The sequence below is a fragment of the Argentina silus genome (assembly GCF_951799395.1).
Source record: "Argentina silus genome assembly, chromosome: X".
Taxonomy (NCBI): domain Eukaryota; kingdom Metazoa; phylum Chordata; class Actinopteri; order Argentiniformes; family Argentinidae; genus Argentina; species Argentina silus.
The window spans coordinates 963,039-983,755 of NC_139653.1; the positions used below are offsets into that span (position 1 = coordinate 963,039).

The following is a 20,717-nucleotide window of genomic DNA, read 5'->3' on the forward strand; positions in this document are numbered from 1 at the left end:
TGTTTTTGGGAAACAAATGATTATTCAGTGTAAGAATGTATTACATGCCAGTAGTTGGCTAGCTGCAGTTTATAAAATCCCATTGGATTATGTCCCACCCCGTCTATTTTTATTCTGGGCAATTACTCACTGTTTTGTGCAAGTGAAATGGAGCCATTTTTTAAAGAAAAGGTATGTTACTTCTGGCCTTATCTTTATTATAAAACAGGTTTTAGCATACAAAATGACAAATATTTTTCAATTAAGGAATTATTTATTTTATATAAAGCTCATTATGCAATGATACAGTGTTTACAGCTGTATATGAAACTTAAAAACATCTTTTTTATACATGCATGATTACTATACGTAAAAAGACTAAAAAGATTTTAAAAGAATACAGGCGTCTCCAGAGGTAAAATGAGATTTACAGAAACAATAATTTGTCATTTCTGTCAGGTAAGCAGCTTTCTCAACAATTACAGTGCAAGTACAGTCAATCTGATCTTTCTTGCCATGCTGGCACATGATCATCTACAATGCAATACAATGTCACAGTTAAGCTGGATGAACACTACACCATTTTAGAAATGTTATGATCAGATAACTGAAGAAAAATGTCCATACAACATATGTGGCTTTCACATTTGACGATTTCACCGTAAACGTGTGTGCTCATGCTTTACTCACGTTTAATTTTCTTTCTAGAACTGCTGCATAAGAATCTGATAACAGCAACAGTAGTCAGCAGAGGAAGTAGCGTCACAGTTGTTAAGAACACAACTACATCAACAGAGTGGTAGGAGTACCAAGGCATTTTGTAGGACTCTGTGCGCAGGTGAGCAGCACCTTTGTGTCTCATGACAAACTCAATCCAGAAGAGGGCACTGTCTAGTGGTTTTATTGGTGTGTCCCTGTGTAACCTGGAGAGTCTTTGCATGTTCATCCTGTAGGACGGTTGATCTAGTACTTCCTTTATGGCCTCAAGGAAGTTATTGTCTTTGTCTACTGTGGCCAACGATAGCATCTTTGCTGCTCCTCTCTCTTTCAGACGAATGAGGTTGTCAAATTGGTCAAAAAGCAGAGGTAGGCCCACAACCGGGACTCCATGATAAATGGCCTCTTGAAGTCCATTTGTTCCTCCATGAGCTACAAACAGCCTAATCTTAGGATGTCCTAATAGATCATTCTGTGGCATCCAGTCGACTAGTAAGGTGTTGTTGCCCAGAGTAGCAGGCTTGTCTCCTGTGTGCCTCCAGATGACCTTCTGAGGCAGTTGGGCAAAAGCAGCAGCGATCTCATTTGTTATGTCATTTGGAAGTTCACTGATAAAAGTCCCCAAAGACATGATAATGATTCCATGTTCTTCTGAACTCTGAACAAAATCTTCCAGGTCTTGGGGAAGAGGCTTGGCAGGTTTGCATTGAAACCCTCCCATATAGATAACATTGGGCATGGTGGGGCGAGGGAACTCAAACACAAAGTCAACTCTCATCAGCCAAAGGTCAGCCCCTTGTAATAACTCATAGAAATTGACACCTGGAAAAAACTCATCACAAACAGCCTGGTAATGTGGTCGGACTAAGAACCTGTTCTGAGTTCTCATAATCGTGTAGAAAAGCATGTTCTTTACTCTCTCTACGAAGGTCATTTTGTCTGAGAGTCCTGATCCAGTCATTGGAATGTAAGATACAGGGGAAGGTGCAATGGCAAAATGTCCCTCTCCACTGGTTACCCAACGTACATTATAGACTAGAGGTAGCTGAAGATAGTGAGCCACCAAAATACCTGTTCCCCACGCTGGGTCAGCTAGCACCAGGTCATAGTGACTCTCCTTCAGACGGTTCATCAAATCCTTGTTTTTAAACATATTTTTGGGCATTTCACACACCATTTCAGATAATTTAGAGAGGAAGTTGAAGAACTCCATCTGCAGACTGAAAAATGCAAATAGAGAGCTATTACCTCTCTCTATGTCAATTATTTTCAAAAACATTGGCTTCAAAAAGTCATAATCAAAGCCCTCCATAACAGGTATTGTAATTGATGTGTAATATGTTGATTCCTCTTTAATGTACCAGCTTTTGGTTGTCCGTATCACAGTAATTGCATGTCCATGAGAGTGAAGCATCTTGATGACGATGTCCATGTTCACCCAATGACTTCCCTCGACAGGAAAGACCAGAACCTTCCCACCATCGCAGGCTGGCCAAGAAACCATGACACATGTCAGTAGAAGACTTGACATGAATATGCTCCAAAGATGGTCTGCCATCCTTCATCTACAGTGCTGGAAAAGAGGAAAAATCGTCCCATGATTTACATAGGTAAGCATTTTCATACATGTTTCTAAATTTGTTGTGCAGCAAGTTAAAGTTCCCTTGTTTATGCCAGGGCCTCCCATAGAACATGTAAGCATGTCTATTGTGCTTGGATATTGATTATTGATTATGTCTCCCTCTACAATTCCTGCTGCGTAAAAAGTCTGAAAGGAGGGTGTTCACAATATTCCAATTGATTGTTAACTGATTCATTTCAAATGTTACAACATGCATTGTTTGGTGCTGGGAGATTATGAAAAATAAAAGACATTAGTGTTAACATCTGACCTATGTATCACCTTGAGTAGGCTAACCACTTAGATTGACTGCTCTTTTTACAGTAAATAAATAAAATGCATGATCAGGTTTACTCACAGGTGAATCCGACAATGTTTGAACAGCCGCTGATGTCTGTGGGAACCAACCACACAAACTGAGTCTGTGTGGTTGGTTCCCCTCTATTTCATAGTAGTTGAAGTTCAAAGTCCTGCTCTTATCAACACACATATTTTCTTAAAGAGACATGCCTTTTTACAGTTGATTTAATGTACCTATACCACCAAATATTCCCTTTAATATTATGTGTTAGGGTTAGGGCTAAATGGTTTAAGCTTTAGAAAGTCACAACTTTCCAAAGAAAGATGTTACTGTTAACATTACACATTCACTTGTTGGTGTTGCTCAAAATAACAGGTTGGTGCAGAATTATTAGATAATACAGTATATTTAAGAGGTTCTTGGCTTGCCATTTACCATACCAGTGCCATAATTTGTGACTGGTCATTACTACTACAGAACACAGTGAAATGCATGAATGATATCCAGAACTAAAATTAATAAGTTCAAGTTCAAGTTTATAATTAGCAGTGATGATGAAATAAAGACTTTGTTAACATACACAGTCAGTGATTCTGTAGGAATGGATGTTATCCGTTCATGACAATGTATTCTACTGTTTCATATGTTTGATTCCTTTATGTCTCTAATTATTTCAACACAGTAGATCACCCCTCTGCCATTTCATTTCATAATACACTCTATTACAAACTATGAATTGCTTGTTTAAACTTCATTAAGTTCCCCCATGCTGGTCTCTCTTGAAAAGTAGAGTTTATCTCAATGAGACTAACCTGGATAAATAATTTACTGAATAGTTAACTGAAAAAGATATACAGTGCCCTGTGTAAGTAACGGGACAGTGAAGGATTTTTTCTTCTTTTGGCACTACACTCCAACAGTTTGGATTTGAAATCTAAATGATGAGGTTAAAGTAGAGATTCTCAGCTTGTGTTTGATGGTATTGGTGTACATATTGATTTCACCATTCAGAAATTACAAAACATTTTATGCAGTCCCCCTATTTCAGGGTGCCAAAAAGTGGTGGGACACTTGGATGATGATGGATAAGCTTCTGATGGACTGGATAAGCCTCTGTTAGGACTAGGCGTCTGCCACGATGACCCCCTCCTGTCTCCTCCTGACCCCCTCCTGACCCCTCCTCTGTGTAGCTCGTCCCTGTAAATGCCTGGTTGGAGACCAGGGGGAGAATGGGGCTGTAGAAACCAGAGGGACACAGAATCAAGCAAAACCAGTTTGAGATAAAATAATAGTGAATAAAGTTCAGACAGAATAGAACACACATTTCCATTCTACAGATGGACTGAAAATACCACTCTATATTCTTATTCAGCCCTTCTTCCCCCTCCTACAGTCTCTGCTTGTGTGTGCCCCCCCCCCCCTCCAGATGAAGACAGTCTTGAGGAGGTTTAGCCCCCCAGGAAGACAGTCCTGCCCCTCATCCTCCCCACCCTCACCACCCCCAGATGGAGCCTGTGGACCTGTCCACCAACCACTCTAGGACGTCACTCCAGCCTTCATCATCTTCATCTTCATCTTCATCATCATCATCATTATCATCATCACCATCATCACCTCTTTTCCAAAGCCCCCTGCTGCATCAGTGCCTGGTGATCTTAGAGACCAGCAACCTTGCCTGTCCCTCCTCCCCTCCAGCCCCTCTGACCCCCTATGCCCACTGTGTGCCCATGGTGGTATGGCCCACCCCCCTGCTCTACCCCAGCCTGGTGCACCACACACACATACACACACACAAACACCTGGGTCATCAATCACCAAGGAGACAACAGTGTCACCATGGTGACAACGAGGATGAAGACCTGGCTAGCAGTGATCTTGGATAGCGTCAAAGAAATGGGTCAGCGCTACACGGGCCGAGCAGCGCTAGAGTACCACACGTCACCATCATGCATGATCTATCTTCATACCATGTTGCCACAACAGAATACAGAGAGAGTGATGGATGTGTGGGTGGACAATGTGGGTGGAAGTGTGGGTGGACAGCTCCCTCTAGTGGTTGAATGAAAAGTTTAATATTTCCAGCCTGGTTGTCACCCCAAGATCTCTTTGTGCTATTAGCCATCTCCTATCACTGTTGTTGTCAACGATCACTGTTGATCAACCTATCACTGTTGTTGTCAACGATCACTGTTGATCAACCTATCACTGTTGTTGTCAACGATCACTGTTGATCAACCTATCACTGTTGTTGTCAACGATCACTGTTGATCAACCTATCACTGTTGTTGTCAACGATCACTGTTGATCAACCTATCACTGTTGTTGTCAACGATCACTGTTGATCAACCTATCACTGTTGTTGTTGTCATTGTTGTTGGTGTGTTCCAGCTCCATGTCCCCTCGTTACCTCCAGATTCTTCATCTGGCCACTGGGGAGGGGTCACCTGGCGGTAGGTATATGATGTAATTTCTCAAACTTAATCTTAAACTCACCTATAATACTGTCACAAATAATTTCACTGGTCAAATGTCAGGCTATACAATGAATGAATTCATTCATTCCAGTCCGCCAAAGAAATTTGGTCCACTTATATCTCACCTCATTACTAACTATTTGGCATTTAGCAGAAAAACATCGGAAATGACTCCTAACTGGGTCCGTGTAGATCTGTGTATCATCCATTCATTTGATTTTGGGTTATAAATCCCAAATAAAAAATGGGACTAAGACTCCCAGAAATGAACGTATGTCACTGCAAAGATCAACCCAGACAATTCTGTCAACAGGTGGCAAACAGGTTTAACAACTTTTCATTTCAGTTTTGAAAACAGTTCAAAATGAATAAAGAAGATGAATCATGAACACATTTTGAAAGAGCACATTTTAATCAAGAACATATTGTAATTGGTACATATGGAAATGGTAACTATGGAAGTCCATTCTGACTGAGTTATGAGACAGTAATAATAATGAGAATGTAAGTACTAACTAGAAAAAGTTCCAGAAGAAACTTTGTGGGCTTGCAAAGTCTTATGTTTATGATGTTGGTAAGTCTAGGTTTTGCCTATGTTTCTGATTGATTTTTCGGATTTTTCTGTCTCATAATGGCTTTGTTGACTTTCATTGACATCTCTTTGGTCCTCATTTTGACAGACACCAATAGCAGACTTCAAAGGCAAATGCAAAGCCTAGAATCAATACTAGATGTTGATAGCCCTCTTATGCACAAATTATGTGACAGAGCATACATGACTAACCAAAAGCACCTGTCAAGCCAATTTCACAATACTTATGGTGCCCTGAAATATGTATTAAAAAAGTTGTCATTTCTAATGGTGAAAACAATCTGAAAAAAGAAAACATTGAATTAAAGCTGAGAATCTCTACTTTAACCTCATAGGACAGTAATTGTTTGATTTCAAATCCAAACTGTTTGAGTATAGAGCTAGAGGAGAGACAAAATGCTTCCTCTTTCCAATACTTATGGCGGGCACTGTAGGTTATAGTTAACTGGTTGTTCTTTAGGTAGGTAGGTTTATTTATTCAACTATGTTGGCGAGGACCTGACAATACCTTCAGCCCAGGCACCTGGCTTTCATTCAGTCAGTGGCTGGCTCAACTCATACTCATATCAGACTGACTGGCAAGCGGCAACATCAGATCAGCGTCTTTCCGGTGTCTAATTTAAACCACTTAAATTAGTGGATGGAGGCGGATGGAGCAACAAGAGGATCTCTGGACAGTTAACCCTTTGTAGAGTGGATAAAATGACCGGGCAAGATGTTTCAGTTTTATCAAAATCATTGTGGCACAAAACTGAGGGGACACAAAAATTAATTTCCCCTTCAAGCCCCCTTGTGGCGCTGAGCCTGAGTGCAACAGTGCAGTGCAGTAAGGAAGAACATGTTTTGACCACTGTGCTGGTGTGAGGGGACCACATCAATATAAAATAATAGTCCACAATGATGTTTACACTGAGGAACTTAAAGCTACTGGCCCTCTCCACTTCAGTGGAGTGCCAGCTAGGCCCACAATAGTAGACACATTTGGTTATTATATATATTATATTATCTATTTCTAAAGCAACAGGAACACAAGGAGGTTTGAAGCAGCTGCCTTAATAGTACATGGTATTCTGAGATTTGAACTGTTATGCCAAATAGTTTCCAATCCTAAAGTAAATGGATATTTTCTTGTTTTACCTTAAAGTAGTTGGGATAAGAGAGACAGTATAAATCCTAAAGTAACTGGATTGATTCTGAAGTATTAGAGTCTGTAGTTGTACTATACATCCTAAAGTGTAACTGGATAAAAATCCTTTTTAAGGTAACAGACCTAAAGTATTTAGGTCAGGACTTTTGAGCCCAAGGTCAGGGGCAATAGATGTATGTATTGTTCCTAAAGTAATTGGAATACTGTAACAAGGGGATGCTAATATTGCTGGTTTGGTTTCCTAAACTAATTTGATAGACAGCCGTTGGAAACACATTTGTCGTTTTGTTTTGTTTTTTGAGAAAGGGAGACAGTTTTAATGTTTTTGTTTTTCATTAGATTTGAGTGTGCCATTGGTTTCACAATGTTAATCGGGGAGTATATTGATAAGCATGGGCTACCTGATATGCTACAGCGGTGAGAGAGCCTAGATGAGCCCTATGAGTGGGCTATGTCTGAGCTCAACAGTAACCCAAAGATGTTAAAGAATAAGAAGGAAAAGGTGGCCACAGTTCAAGACAAGAATATCTGCACTAGAAAACAAGAATCAAGCAAGCAAGCCTCTGCAATCAAAACAGACTTAGACTTAGTGCAGAAGTTCAGTTACAGCTAAGGAATGGCAAAAGGAAGTTTCTGGGCAAAAGGAAATCATTGCTGCCACACAAACAGCCTTAGAAGACACATCTGCAGCTTTAGTGAAAGTGCAGACAGCTTATGATTACTTGTTGGAAACATGCAATAAGAGGTCTGAACCTTTTGGGGATAGACCAACATAGCCAGACACTCAAAGGCAGGGGGATATATTATCTGTTGATACAGTAAGGTTCCCAGTAGCCCCAGTGCACAAGGCAACCACTTATAACAGCCCATGGTGATACAACAAGGCACTTGTCACCACAACAGTGTCCAAGGAGACATACATTCAAGCGAATATTCGCAGAATATTGGGAAAATTGAACCTGCTCAGCGGGACCCTGTGGAACACTACTGTTACACAAAATGGAATCTCTGAAAGAGAATCTACAGCCTACCAAGCCTACCACAGCCTACCAAGGACTGGTATACATATTTTTCTCAGATTGCATTCTGAAACTGGAGGTTGTAGACTATTATTTGGAGACTATGAACACTGTTCTGTTGCACAACATGGAGCTCAGGAGCTGAAGCTTAGGACTCCTAGATGACAAGAACAAACATGCATTACTAGCAGAAAGAGATAATATAAGGTTTAGGATTTGGACAGCACCAGCAATAAAAACTTGTGGTAGTTTAAACACAATTAATTTCACATTTCCTTGTATAAAATTGTTATCAGTGATCCCTATCTTTGTTAATATTTTGTAATTTTTTTTTGTATTTTTCCTAATTCTGATCGATTTACTTTTGTCTCACATTGTTGTCTACAGACATAGTATTTCTACTCATTTGGTTTAAAAGCAAGTGTTTGATATTTCCTGTCTAAAATATATAGTATAACCAGATTTTAAATGTGCAGCCTCTTGGAGCAAAATGAATTCAGTCCAGGGTAAAGAAATGTAGCCCTATGGGAATTTTGGGTATTTCCTAAACTCATTGTATTTTTATTTTGTTTATTTTCTTTTCAAACATGTTTTCCAGAATGTTAAAAATGTTTAAATAATGTTTACATGCATTAAAAATATGTATTAGTTAAAATGCACTTACCTGGAGTGAGGACCAATCAGGAGTGTGGGGGGGAAGTTCAGGAAGTGGCAGGAAGACGAACGTTGGGAGGACGCGAGGAGAACGAGACCGGATGGAGAAAGGGAGAGACATGAGTGAGAACTGTGCTGTGGACTGCCATGTTAGAAGTTGGTAAAACACCAAGTTAATGCGTGGTATAGTAAATGTGCTTTAAGACTGCACGAAGAGTGAGTTTATAGACATTTTACTTGAAGTTTACAGTGTAATAGTTGACGGTTTTGAAGAACTCGGTTAGAGTCTTCACCAAGGAGAAAGAGCGGACGGCTAGTCAGCGCGATTTAGCTAAGCCTGCTCGGTTGCCCTTTTGTGCATCGTCTGAGGAAGCACTTATCTCCAGAACCATATCTGCTTTGCTGTCGGACGACGTCTTCAACAACCAGCATCGCCAGAACCGCGTTGCCGCGGCGTGGATGACGACAACGACAACGACCAGCACTATGGCAGTGAGTTTGCTGCGCAACGGCGCGAAGCGACCATTTTGTTTAAGGTCTCCACGATCCCAAGCAACGTTACGGGCCTGCCACGTGTCCTCCTTTGACTGTGACTTGCGGTTTGGGTACTGTAACAATGTCCGTTGTACACAGAGAGGCAGACGCAGCGTGTTGGTGAGGGAATGTCCCGTTTATTTATCAAGTTCGTAATACTTTGGCTTTTCAGCCCTCCAAAACCAAAACACTCGCCCTCCTTTCTCCTGCCAAACAGAGGCACACACATCTTAAACCATTTAGTCAACGAGGCTTCATTTGCAACAGGTGTGCAACGGAGCCTCGCCGACATAACCCTGGCCACGGTCCTGTAGCTCCCTCTACAGGCCGAACGCTGCATGTCCCCCCACATACCCCCACCGCCCGACACAGGCCGGGGACACGACGGCCGACAACCTACTCCCCCCCCCCTGCACGGGAGAGGAAGTCTGCCACGAATATCTGCGCCCCCGGTCTGTGCACGACCGAAAAGTTGAAGGGCTGCAACGCGAGATACCACCGGGTGATCCTCGCGTTCACATCCTTCATGCGGTGGAGCCACTGGAGGAGAGCATGGTCAGAGTAGAGGGTGAAAGCGCGACCCAGCAGGTAGTAGCGGAGGGCGCCGACCGCCCACTTGATGGCCAGGCACTCCTTCTCCACCGTGCTGTACCGGCCCTCCCTCTCCGATAGCTTGCAGCTCAGGTACAGCACCGGCCGGTCAGCCCCCTCCACCCGCTGGGTCAGCACTGCTCCCAGGCCTCTATCCGACGCGTCCGTCTGTAGGGAGAAAGGGAGGTTAAAATCAGGTGCATACAGGACCGTTTCTCCACAAAGAGCTCCCTTAAGGGCCTCGAACGACCCCTGGCACTGGCCCGACCATTGGACGGGATCCGGGGCACCCTTCCGGGTGAGGTCTGTCAAGGGACTGGCCAGCTCTGAAAATCCTGGCACGAACTGCCGGTAATAGCCAGCCAGCCCCAGGAAGGCCCTCACCTCCTTCTTCGTCTTGGGCTGCGGAGAGGCGGCGATGGCCGCAGTCTTTTCAATCTGCGGCCGCACCTCCCCTCGACCCAAATGGTACCCCAGATACCAGATCTCCCTCCGCCCGATCACGCACTTCTTCGGGTTGGCCGTCAGCCCCGCCTGCCTCAGGGACCGCAGAATAGCAGCCACACTCTGCACATGCTGCGCCCAGGTGTCACTGTGAATGACAATGTCATCCAGGTAGGCCGCAGCATAGGCAGAGTGCGGCCGCAGAATGCGGTCCATGAGGCGCTGAAAAGTGGCTGGGGCTCCGAACAACCCGAAAGGGAGCACCGTGAACTGGAATAGCCCGAGCGGAGTGGAGAATGCAGTTTTCTCCCGGGATACCGGCGAGAGTGGAATCTGCCAGTATCCCTTCGTGCAATCCAACGTCGTGAAATATTTGGCCGTGCCAAACTGGTCCAAGAGCTCGTCAACCCGGGGCATCGGGTAGGCATCGAACTTGGAGACCGCATTAACCCGTCTATAATCCACACAGAACCGTATAGCCCCATCCGGCTTGTTGACAAGCATGATGGGGCTACACCAGTCACTGCGGGACTCCTCGACTACACCCAGCTCCAGCATGGCTTCCAATTCCCTGCACACAATGTCTCGTTTGTGTACCGGCAACCTATAGGGACACGTGCGCACAGTTAAACCCGGCTGCGTTTCTATGTGGTGGTCGATAAGTGTAGTCCGACCGGGCAGGGGAGAGAACACGTCCGCGAACTTAGCTTGCAAATCTGCAATGTCCGTGGCCTGGATAGCAGAGAGATGGTTATCAATACCAACCGGAGTGCTAACTTTTGATTTTGGGACTTCCGGACCGAACTCATCTCTCTCTGGAATGATTGTAGCCAGAGCAACAGTGACCACGTCGTTCCATTTTTTTAGATTTACGTGATACACCTGCAAGCTATTCCCCCGGTCCGAGCGTACTACCTCATAATCCACGTCCCCCATGCGACATGTGACCACAAACGGCCCTTGCCACTTTGCGAGTAATTTCGTGCTGGAGGTGGGTAACAGTACGAGCACCTTGTCTCCCGGTGTAAATTCTCGCAGGTTAGTTCCCCTGTCATATAGGCGCTTTTGACGCTCCTGGGCTTGCAGCAAATGCTCGCGTGAGATAACCCCTAGGGCGTGTCCAGGACGTATTGAATCTCACTTTTACTGTCGCAAGACCCTTCCTCCCAATTTTCTTTAAGAAGGTCTAGGACACCCCGGGGCTTACGGCCGTAGAGTAATTCAAACGGGGAAAACCCGGTGGAAGCTTGGGGGACTTCCCGTACTGCAAACAGCAGAGGATCTAGCCATTTATCCTCGTCTCATCGGAGGACAGCCCGCCTACACGGTGGACCGGATTTTGGGGTGTAGACGGGTGGGGAGGGGGCTGGCCCGGAGGAACGGACTTGGGTGCCCCGGCGGAGTATACTGGACCCTGCTCTTATTACTGACTTCCGCCGCCTGCATCCTGGGGCACCTAAGTAACGGCTGGTGCCATTCGTCGGGGGGGGGGGGGGGGGGGTACTGTCACGCCTGAGGTTACTTTCTGGTGACTCTGGCGCCCCCCTCTGGCTATACGGGTCAGTGCCTCCCAATCTACCTTAAATCATACCACCTGTGTGTTCTGTCCCGTTTGTATAAATAGCCTGTGTGTTCCCCATGTCATCGTTGAGTACCCTGTCTGTCTGCTTGTATCGCCAGTCCCAGTGATTCCCGTTTGTATTATCATTCCACTTGTTAAGTGAGTACTTTATTTACGGAGCTTGTTTTCTCCACCTTTGTTTTACCGTTTGGTCCCCGTGTTTGTTTGTTCCCGACTCCCTACCTTTGATATTAAAACCCCCGCTTAAGAACACTTTACGCTGTTGTCTGAGTATCTCTCCGCTCTTGGGTCCACCCACCCTAACAATATGGGGTGAGGGTTGTGGCATTTCTAAATGTATATTTTCAATTACATGGTATTGCAATTCCAATTTGCAAGCTCCTTTTTTTTTTTACCATATAAAAGTTATTTGCATTGCATTGCAAGAGCTTTTGGAATACCCACACCCAATAATTTGTCTGGGACTTGGTTTTGCTACAAATAAAAATACATATTTTAACTGTGTTTTCTGAGTGTCGCAAAAGATTTGGTTTAATTCAGTTTACCTAATGCCTTAATTTACATAAGGAGGAGGCCTCTGACAACTACCCAGAGCACACTGCTGATGCAACCGGCCTTAGCTCACTCAGCTATCACAAGCCTGGGCAGGCCTATAGCCTTTAGCTTGGGGGCCTAACACAAACTTATAGCCTTTAGCTTGGGGAGCTAAAACAAACCTATAGGCTTTAGCTTGGGGAGCTAACACAAGCTTGGGCAGGCCTATAGCCTTTAGCTTGGGGAGCTAACACAAGCTTGGGCAGGCCTATAGCCTTTAGCTTGGGGAGCTAACACAAGCCTAGATAGATAGATTAGCTGGGAAATTGATAGAAAGTGAAACAGTACTGTATGATGGACAGACCGGTTGGCCGACTGGTTTTAGATTCGATTAGATTCAACTTTATTGTCATTGAGTACAAGTACTGAGACAATGAAACGCAGTTTGGCATCTAACCATCTTTCCAGTGCAAAAGACATGAAATTGTAGACAGTGCATGGTTTTACAGTATGAGGTATTACAGTGAGTATAAATAATTGAATATAATCAGTGAATATACTGTACATAACATGAATATCAATATGATGTACAGTTCTACAAGGGCAATAGGTCTTGAGGTATGTTACATATATGTAATATGTATAATTAGAGACCAATATAATAAATATGGTATGTGCAAACAAGCAGTAGTGCAAAAGCTAAATTGAAGTCCTGAGTGTGCAGCCAGTAGAGGTATGGGGGGAGGGTACCCTGATATTGGGAGTCAATGTTCCTCTTGTTGGAGGGTGGAGGGGGTCGGCTGCGGGGGGGGGCAATGAGCTCCTTGGTCTTCTTGGGGTTGAGGGCCAGGTTGTTGTCGGCACACCACACCGCCAGGTGCTGGACCTCCTCCCTGTAGGCCAACTCATTGTTGTTGCTGATCAGGCCTACCACCGTGGTGTCGTCTGTGAACTTGATGATGGTGTTAGAGCCATGCACAGGCACGCAGTCATGGGTGAAGGAGCTCACAGAATATTGGCCAAAATCAACACTCCAACATGTTAACCAGGTGTGGAGTTACAAAAAGCTTAATAGATTAAACAGTTTAATAGGTATCAGAGAGCTTTTATCAATGTTGATAAAATGTTACTGTTGGATTGGTGTGAAACCAGTAGTGGTGTTCTGAAAATTGCATCTATTGGTTTCCATAGACCTCCATGTTAAAATGTGCACTTTCAAGTTAGAATAGTTTAAAAAGTATAATGAGTTTGAAAAATATAAATGTAAATGTAAATAGCTTAAAAGCTGTAGGAGGAGTAGCATACTGAAAAATCTGAAGAATTGGAATAATAAGAACTAGAAAAAGTTTGTGGGCTTGCAAAGTCTTGAGCAAAGTATGAGCAATAACAATAGTTGGACTCTGAAGCAAGCCCACTAACTCGAAAAAGAAGTTCTAAAAGAAACTTTGCAGTCTTATTTTGGTAGTGAGAAAAGTTTAAAGATGGTTAACTGTGGACAATAGATGGATAGATTAGCTGGGTAGTTGATAGAAAGTGAGATAGTACTGTAAGATGGACAGATGGATAAAAGACAGTTAGAGGGTAGGATAGAGGAAAGGTTAGAAATAGGTCGGTTGGTCGGCCGGCCGGCCAGTTGACAGGTAGGTAGAAGAAAAGAGAGTATGATGGTCAGATGGTTGGATAGCCAGAGAGATGAGAGAAGGTTAGAGGCTTGTTAAGGCAAGATAGATAGAGAAAGAGAGTTCAAGGTGGTTTTATTGGGGTAGAACTGGTTGCAAGGAGAGTGCATTGTTGTATAATTATTCTAAGAATGAGTTCTACAGGTCTCATGCTGTTTTTATTTAAGAGTCTTGAAAGTTCCATGGCTGTTGCAATAACAAAGCAGCTTACAGAATGTTGGCCTAGGTTTAATAGGTATGAGAGAGCTTTTATTTTGGTTGATAATTGTTTGTTTTCTGCACATTTTACAGTTGAATTGGTGTGAATAGCTTGAAAGGTGTAAGAGTATTGTTGGTTCAAAAATGTCATCTTTTGGTTTTCATAAACTTCCATGTTAAAATCTACACTTTCAAGTTTGAATAATTTAAAAAGTAGAATGAGTTTGAAAGACATAAATGTAAGCACAACAAGTTAAGAGGTCTCTGCACATTTTAAAGTTGTAGGAGGAGCATGCAGAAGAATTGGGGAAAAAAACAAAACAATAATAATAATAATAATAATAATAATAATAATAATAATAATAATAATAAGGATGAGCAAGAACAATAAACTTGAAGAATATCATTTTTGTTGTGCTTTGCATCCATAGATATATTGTACTATTTCTGAATTTAATGTAGAGCTCCTGCTGCTTAATTCAATTGAATTTAATTAAAAAATAAAAAAAAATCATCCCAGAGGGACAATTACTTTGGGGACATTGTCAGCAACAAACAACAAACAAAAACAACAAAAACATGACAGCAAACATACCACAAATGACATACACAAATAGCAAAATCATACTATAGCAATAAAATAGCATAATAATGAAAGTCCAGAAAATGCTCAGTGCTTAGGCCTACAACAGGGATCATTCCATTCATAAGTAAGTTGCACATTCACGTTAAGATTTACAACTGTTTAGCCAACTGCAGACTGTAAGACACACAAGCACGCACGCACGCACACACACACACACACACAAAGCTCCTCCCCTGCAGCTTTCTCCAGCAGCCAGGAATTTCCTCCCTCCAGTAACACTGGGAAGCAGAGAAGCTTCTGGAATGTGGAAGGACCATGATAAACTAACCCAAATCCTTGCCTGCTGGGGTCAAATTGGGGTTGGTTGGTTTAGATGCCAGTGGTATCACATAATGCAGACTGTAAATATGCTGGTAGCTGTCTCTATTTTAAGGTACAGATATGAAACTGTTATTGCTCAAACCTTTATCTTAGTATTTCCTATGTACTTGGGTCAGCAGCCCAAAAGTAGGAAACAGAATCAGTAAATTAGTCAGTCTGAATTTGTTATCACAAGACATAACTGCATGAAAATTGTTCAGATAAGGTAAACCAAACCAAACAGCAGCTGGTAGCAAGCCACATATAAACGGTTGCATTAGTGTGCTGAAACGCACTGTCTGTCACAATGTCAAACAGGCAATCTTTATGTAGATCAGTAAATGTAACTTTTAAAATTGTACATTTTCATCACGTGCATGAACCTTTAGTGAGTTTTAAGCAGAGTCGTTTAAAGTATCATGATGTCACAGGCTGTAAGGGAAGATTTCCGGCAGCAGTGATGCGAATTTGTAAACGTATGCTCAAAAATGCTCCACGGGTTTCCCCCGGTACCATACACCGGTAGAGTGCGTATGTGATCCTCTGCACGTAGCATTCTAGGGAAAGGACCACCGCCAGATGGCGAGCCAAATACCGACAACAATAAAGCTCGACTGGAAGTTTCGGCTGCCATAAACGATATCAGGCACCGAGCAGGGAGCTTTCGAGAGGCTCCGAGCGGGACTCATCGCAGGATAGATTTTGACCAAGGGACTGCTATTGTGCCAAGTTTCCAGGACACATTTCACTTATCATTTCGGTAGGCAATTTAAATGCTACGTTACAATTCAAGATTCTTTGTATCTTGACAATTTAGTTGGTCTAAATTGGATATTTGTGTTACTCTCCGCATCAGAGTTGACACCTGAACAACTCTGCATAAGTAATCTATATATTATTGATATGATCAGCAGTTTTCACCATTCAAAGTAATTTCTTATTTAACTTGAACTATTTTTTACTGTCATAAAATAGATTTATAGACTATAATCTAGGCAGCCTCTGCTGCGCAAAATTCTGATGTATCGAGGGTGCTTGGTTGCTTGTCATTTAGCCTGCAAATGACTGTTTTTTTGGCTATAGGCTGGTTTTATTTATGCTATTTCAGTTATTGCTTATTTGTTTAATGCTTTACGAATGAATATGTCTTGAAAATGTATAGTATATATACAAGTAGCAGGCTAGATAAAACCCGACACTCATAAAGGCTATTACAACAAAACAAAATAACAAAATATCTGTAACATAATTGTTTTGTTCTAACCATGCACATGTTCCAAAGTAGACTTGCAGCGCACTCATGTTAATTGCTGTATATGAGCTCACCTAGTGAAATTTAACAAGCGGTCAAAATCCCCAGGGAAATAGCCTAAAAACTCCCTTCTCCCTGGTAACAGGTTGAGCTAATTTTTCATAAATCTGAAGTCGAGTGCAGGTAGAGCATTCACTCACATCCAAGAAGTTTCCTTGCGGGGGAGGGGCGAAGACGTGGCAGTCCACTCCGTTTCCCCAGAGTCTAGAACTTTGAGTCATAACGAAGTCTTTATTCTCATAGAGAAAAATAACAGTTCAGTTAGTTTAACATTCTAGGGGTCATTTTTTTCTTTTTCTTAAAGTTTTAGGCCTATAGCAGCAATCCGAAATATACTGCAAACATAGACTACAAAAACGTGGTTGGAGCTACCACAGTGATGGTCACTTGATGTCAAATTCCATAATAGTTTAATCTAGATTTGAAGTGTGAAATCATGTTAGCATCCATCATATCAGGTGATGTGCTTGAGTGAGTTCTTAGTTCAGTACATATCAAAGCTCAGTATGCAAAACAAACGATTCAATGAAGGGAAGGGAAACCATATCTGTGCGCCCAATTCCCACCACCATTACCAAGCTCTACCTCTCATTATTGCCAGTGATCCAGTAAAGTGTATCATTGAGTTATAAGGCACACATTATTTGAAAGAACTAAATGGTGTGATACTTAAAATGTGGTATTACAAGACTAGGGTTTTCTCTTCCCATGTCTGTGGCAAGATACCTCTGTCTCCCAATGCAAGAACTCCCTACACAGCCTCGCTTCTTTGTCGCTGACTCTCTCATTGACTGTTGCCCTCTCATGATCATGAATTGGTAACTAAAGATAATCACAGACTAGTGTAAGTGCAGGGACTGGGAGAGAGAGACCATTGACCTCAAATCTTGGTTGAGCGATTTGAACCTGATTGATGTGTTATTGTTTCCTAGGTAAGAGGGTAATGAGAGGGTTGTCATAAGGGCTTAACCCTACAGCAGCAGTGTATACCACCAGTAACCCCAAGCGACAGGCTCGCAGGCACGTAACGAGCCCAAAAGGATTAGTAGTCCAGTGCTCCAGAATATGGAAATCACATTTTGGGAAGTTCTCATTTGTTTTCCATACAGTGATGAACTGGTTTGTGCTGAGGATGTTTTAACCATGTCTGCAGGCTAGCCATTTGAGGTTTGTGCACACAAGCCTCACTTAAGAGTAACACTGTATTGAGAGGCTCCTGACGTAGTACTACTGTCATGACATTATCTTAAGAGTGACATGTCACAGATCACACTGTCATTACTGTCATTTTACGTTATGTCAGGGTTGTCATTCTTATAACAGTTTTATGGCTGATATGCAGTATAACAGTTTTTCTCGATTGCTTGAGCACATTTCTTGAAACAGTATTCAACATTTCAAAATAATTAGCATGTTCCCCATAACTGTTAACACTTTTGCCAAAACATAACATTTCTTTTGCAAAATGCACTACAACTCTCAAAACTTAGAATACATGTCACATGTACATCAAAATCAGTACATCAAAACAGTATAGTTTGTCATGTATTCCACCATTGTCAAATGTATTCCACCATTCATGTTATTGTGGTGAGCATGTGAACTCAAATTGTTTAAGCGATCGAGAAAAACTGTAAGTCACTGCCAAAACACATGAACATCAGTACTGAGCAGACCACTCTGCTGTGTTCTGATGGCTCCAGTTTCTCTCCACTCCCTCTGGCCTAAATGCAAAGTTCTCATGTACAGTATTTCCATCATTTGCATTATACCACCTTGACTTGTGGCGAATGAGGACTTGCTTAAACCTGTTTGTGATTTCAGCCATGGTATATAAAGCTTTAGTTGAATGAGTGATACCAGAATCCTGTACAGTATGTGCTACAGTATAACCTTTACATTGCCAGTGGGTTGGTATTTGTAGTACTTTAGATCTCAAACATGGGACTGGTTTTTATGTTTTTGTGACCTGCTTACTGTATTTCATACCCCGCGAATTACGTCTAGCTCTAACACAGATTCCATTTACATGATGTCCCAAATACTACAATTCCACTCTTGCCCTTTTTTGTGTCCCTACTCTTCCCACAACCTCTCTCATCCTTGTGCAATAGGATGCTGATACCACCAGCCTTTATATCTGTTGGCATGCAGAAAGATTGCTAACACTACTCCATTCTATTCCAGCATTAATGTATAAATCCAAACATTGTATAAACGTATTGAAGAGGATGTTGATTCACTTGTGCCAACCATAGAGAGATGATGGAAAATAACTGTGGGACAATGTTAAAAGCTAACGTTGCCCAGTAGCAATAGTGCCATAATCTGCATTTGACAGTCATCCCACAATATTGTAACAATGTTTATTTATTTATGTGTTTATTTGAGTAGGGAGAGATGCAATAACATTGACATTGAAATAGTTTTTGAATTCATTAAGATTTAGCAAATTGTTGAAATCATCTGGAAGCAAGTTCCAGAGATGTATTCCTTTCACAGAGAAGGTTGACTGAGCGAGTGTTGTCTTACACATTGGAACTCTACAGTTGCTGGATTGTTGGAACTCTAGTCAATGTTTAAAAATAACCATCACATAACAATGTCTAATAAACTGTTAATTCCAACCAAGCGTTCACATTTTGACATTTAAAAAACGTCCAAAAACAAAACTCTCAAAACATCAGTTTGCTTAGTTTTTGAATGTTGCATAACTGTGACACAATGTAAAATGCCCATGGAGTAGGATTGTGCATACTTGTCATATACTTGTCCTGATTAGTCTCCCACAGTGGAATTGCCTTACATTTAGGTTTTAGAGACATGCGGCTAAATTACGTTTGCCAAGGCTGTTTGTTTTAAAGCCCCTATGGTTGTGTGTTTTTGGAGTTGGGGTAATTTTGATGTGTGAGTAGAGTTCTCCTCCACCCTGGGGTAAATTAGGTAGTCATGTTTGTTCAAAGAAGAGCCACGCTGCTTCTCTGTCATACACACACACACGCACACACACACACACACACACACACACACACACACACACACACACACACACACACACTCTGGAGGGCGAGTGGAGATTCACTGTGGGTCTAGGAAAAGCACAGTGCTACTCCCGCTGGGCAGAGGCATGTTTGGCAGAGGGGCCGCCTAGCAGCAGTCATGTCCCTGCCAGTTCCAGTGCCCCACTGCCTCTCTTTCTGTTTACTTTTGCCTCTCACTTTCTCTTTCTCCTCTCTTTTTTATACAGTGTGTGTTTGGTAGGTATAGTTTCTCTGCTTCTCTCTGACCAAAGTAGTGTCTCTTCAGGGTTGAGTGGTTCCCAAGGTCTAATATTGTGGTATGATGATGTCACTGTGTCAGTCAGACAGCAGATAGGGAGGCAGGGCGGCAGTCTCTCCCTTAAGGAGTGTCCATTCCCATGGCTATTTAAAGCAGGGTAGATGCTAAGTGGGTCCTTGGGATGACCGTACCCTAAAACCTAATCCTATAACCTTAACTCTTACTCTGGACCCATCGGTAACCTTAATTATAATATTTACCTAGCCCTACCCTTAACCCTAACCGTGACCATTTAAAATCTCAACTTCAATGGGATGACATCAGAGTCGGCAGTCCCAAGCATCCCAGTTAGCATTAACCTTTAAAGCAGTGGCACCAGATGCAGCAGGATAGCTGAATTCTCTTTCAGTCATCTTGGTTCAACATCTCACTATGGGACACGCCCTCATGCGATTCTTTCGCTGAAGCCCTGTTCAATCACAGGCTGGAGAAGACTTTCGCAGGAAAATGCTCTGCCTTATCCCCGATTAAAAGACCCTGCTTAGTCCACTCCCGCTCATTCTTCACCTCTTCACTCACATTTGCATCAAGCCCTTCGCAGTATTCTCAAGAAAACCTAGTGACTTAGCCTAAAGTCAGACTGACATGGAAATCACTAAATGACGCTCATAGTAAAGCCCCCGGTGCAACACCAACACCAGAAGGGCTGCCACTGCTACTGCCACGAACAGCCATGAGGGTCGATGGGTCTGTCAAGAATAGGCTTCCTCTCCTTATCTGACAGTTTAGCTTTGTCAAGACAGAGAGCCCTCTGGCGAGGACAGCCAGCCCCATCACTCTGCCAGTAGCCTCAGCAGAACACTTGAGGGTCCTGGTCCCATGGTCAACAAGGAGGCTGAGCTTCATGATTTGTTCACACTCGACCATGGACCCATCGGCCAGGGATTCAAACAGCTCCTTAATCTGCTCCGCTAGGTTGATGTAGCATGCTGCCTGCCCGGAGGCTTTGTAGATCTTGTCATAGATGGCTGAGTTAAAGCGCTCAGGCTTCAGTGCCACCATCATGGAGGAGATAGCAGTCGTTGCCTGGGGTGGAGGTACTCAGCCAATGACG

The 20,717-nt window shown here is 42.7% G+C and overlaps 1 protein-coding gene across 1 annotated transcript; it reads right to left on the reverse strand.

Annotated features, from left to right (window-relative positions):
* Positions 1-661: 661 nt before the first annotated feature.
* On the reverse strand, positions 662-1,849 carry LOC310822149 (UDP-glucuronosyltransferase 2C1-like; the record flags this gene model as incomplete). Its single annotated transcript, XM_083694487.1, has 1 exon — positions 662-1,849. The coding sequence occupies one exon, from the start codon at positions 1,847-1,849 to the stop codon at positions 662-664; it is 1,188 nt and encodes a 395-aa protein (XP_083550613.1).
* Between the last annotated feature and the right edge of the window lie 18,868 nt (positions 1,850-20,717).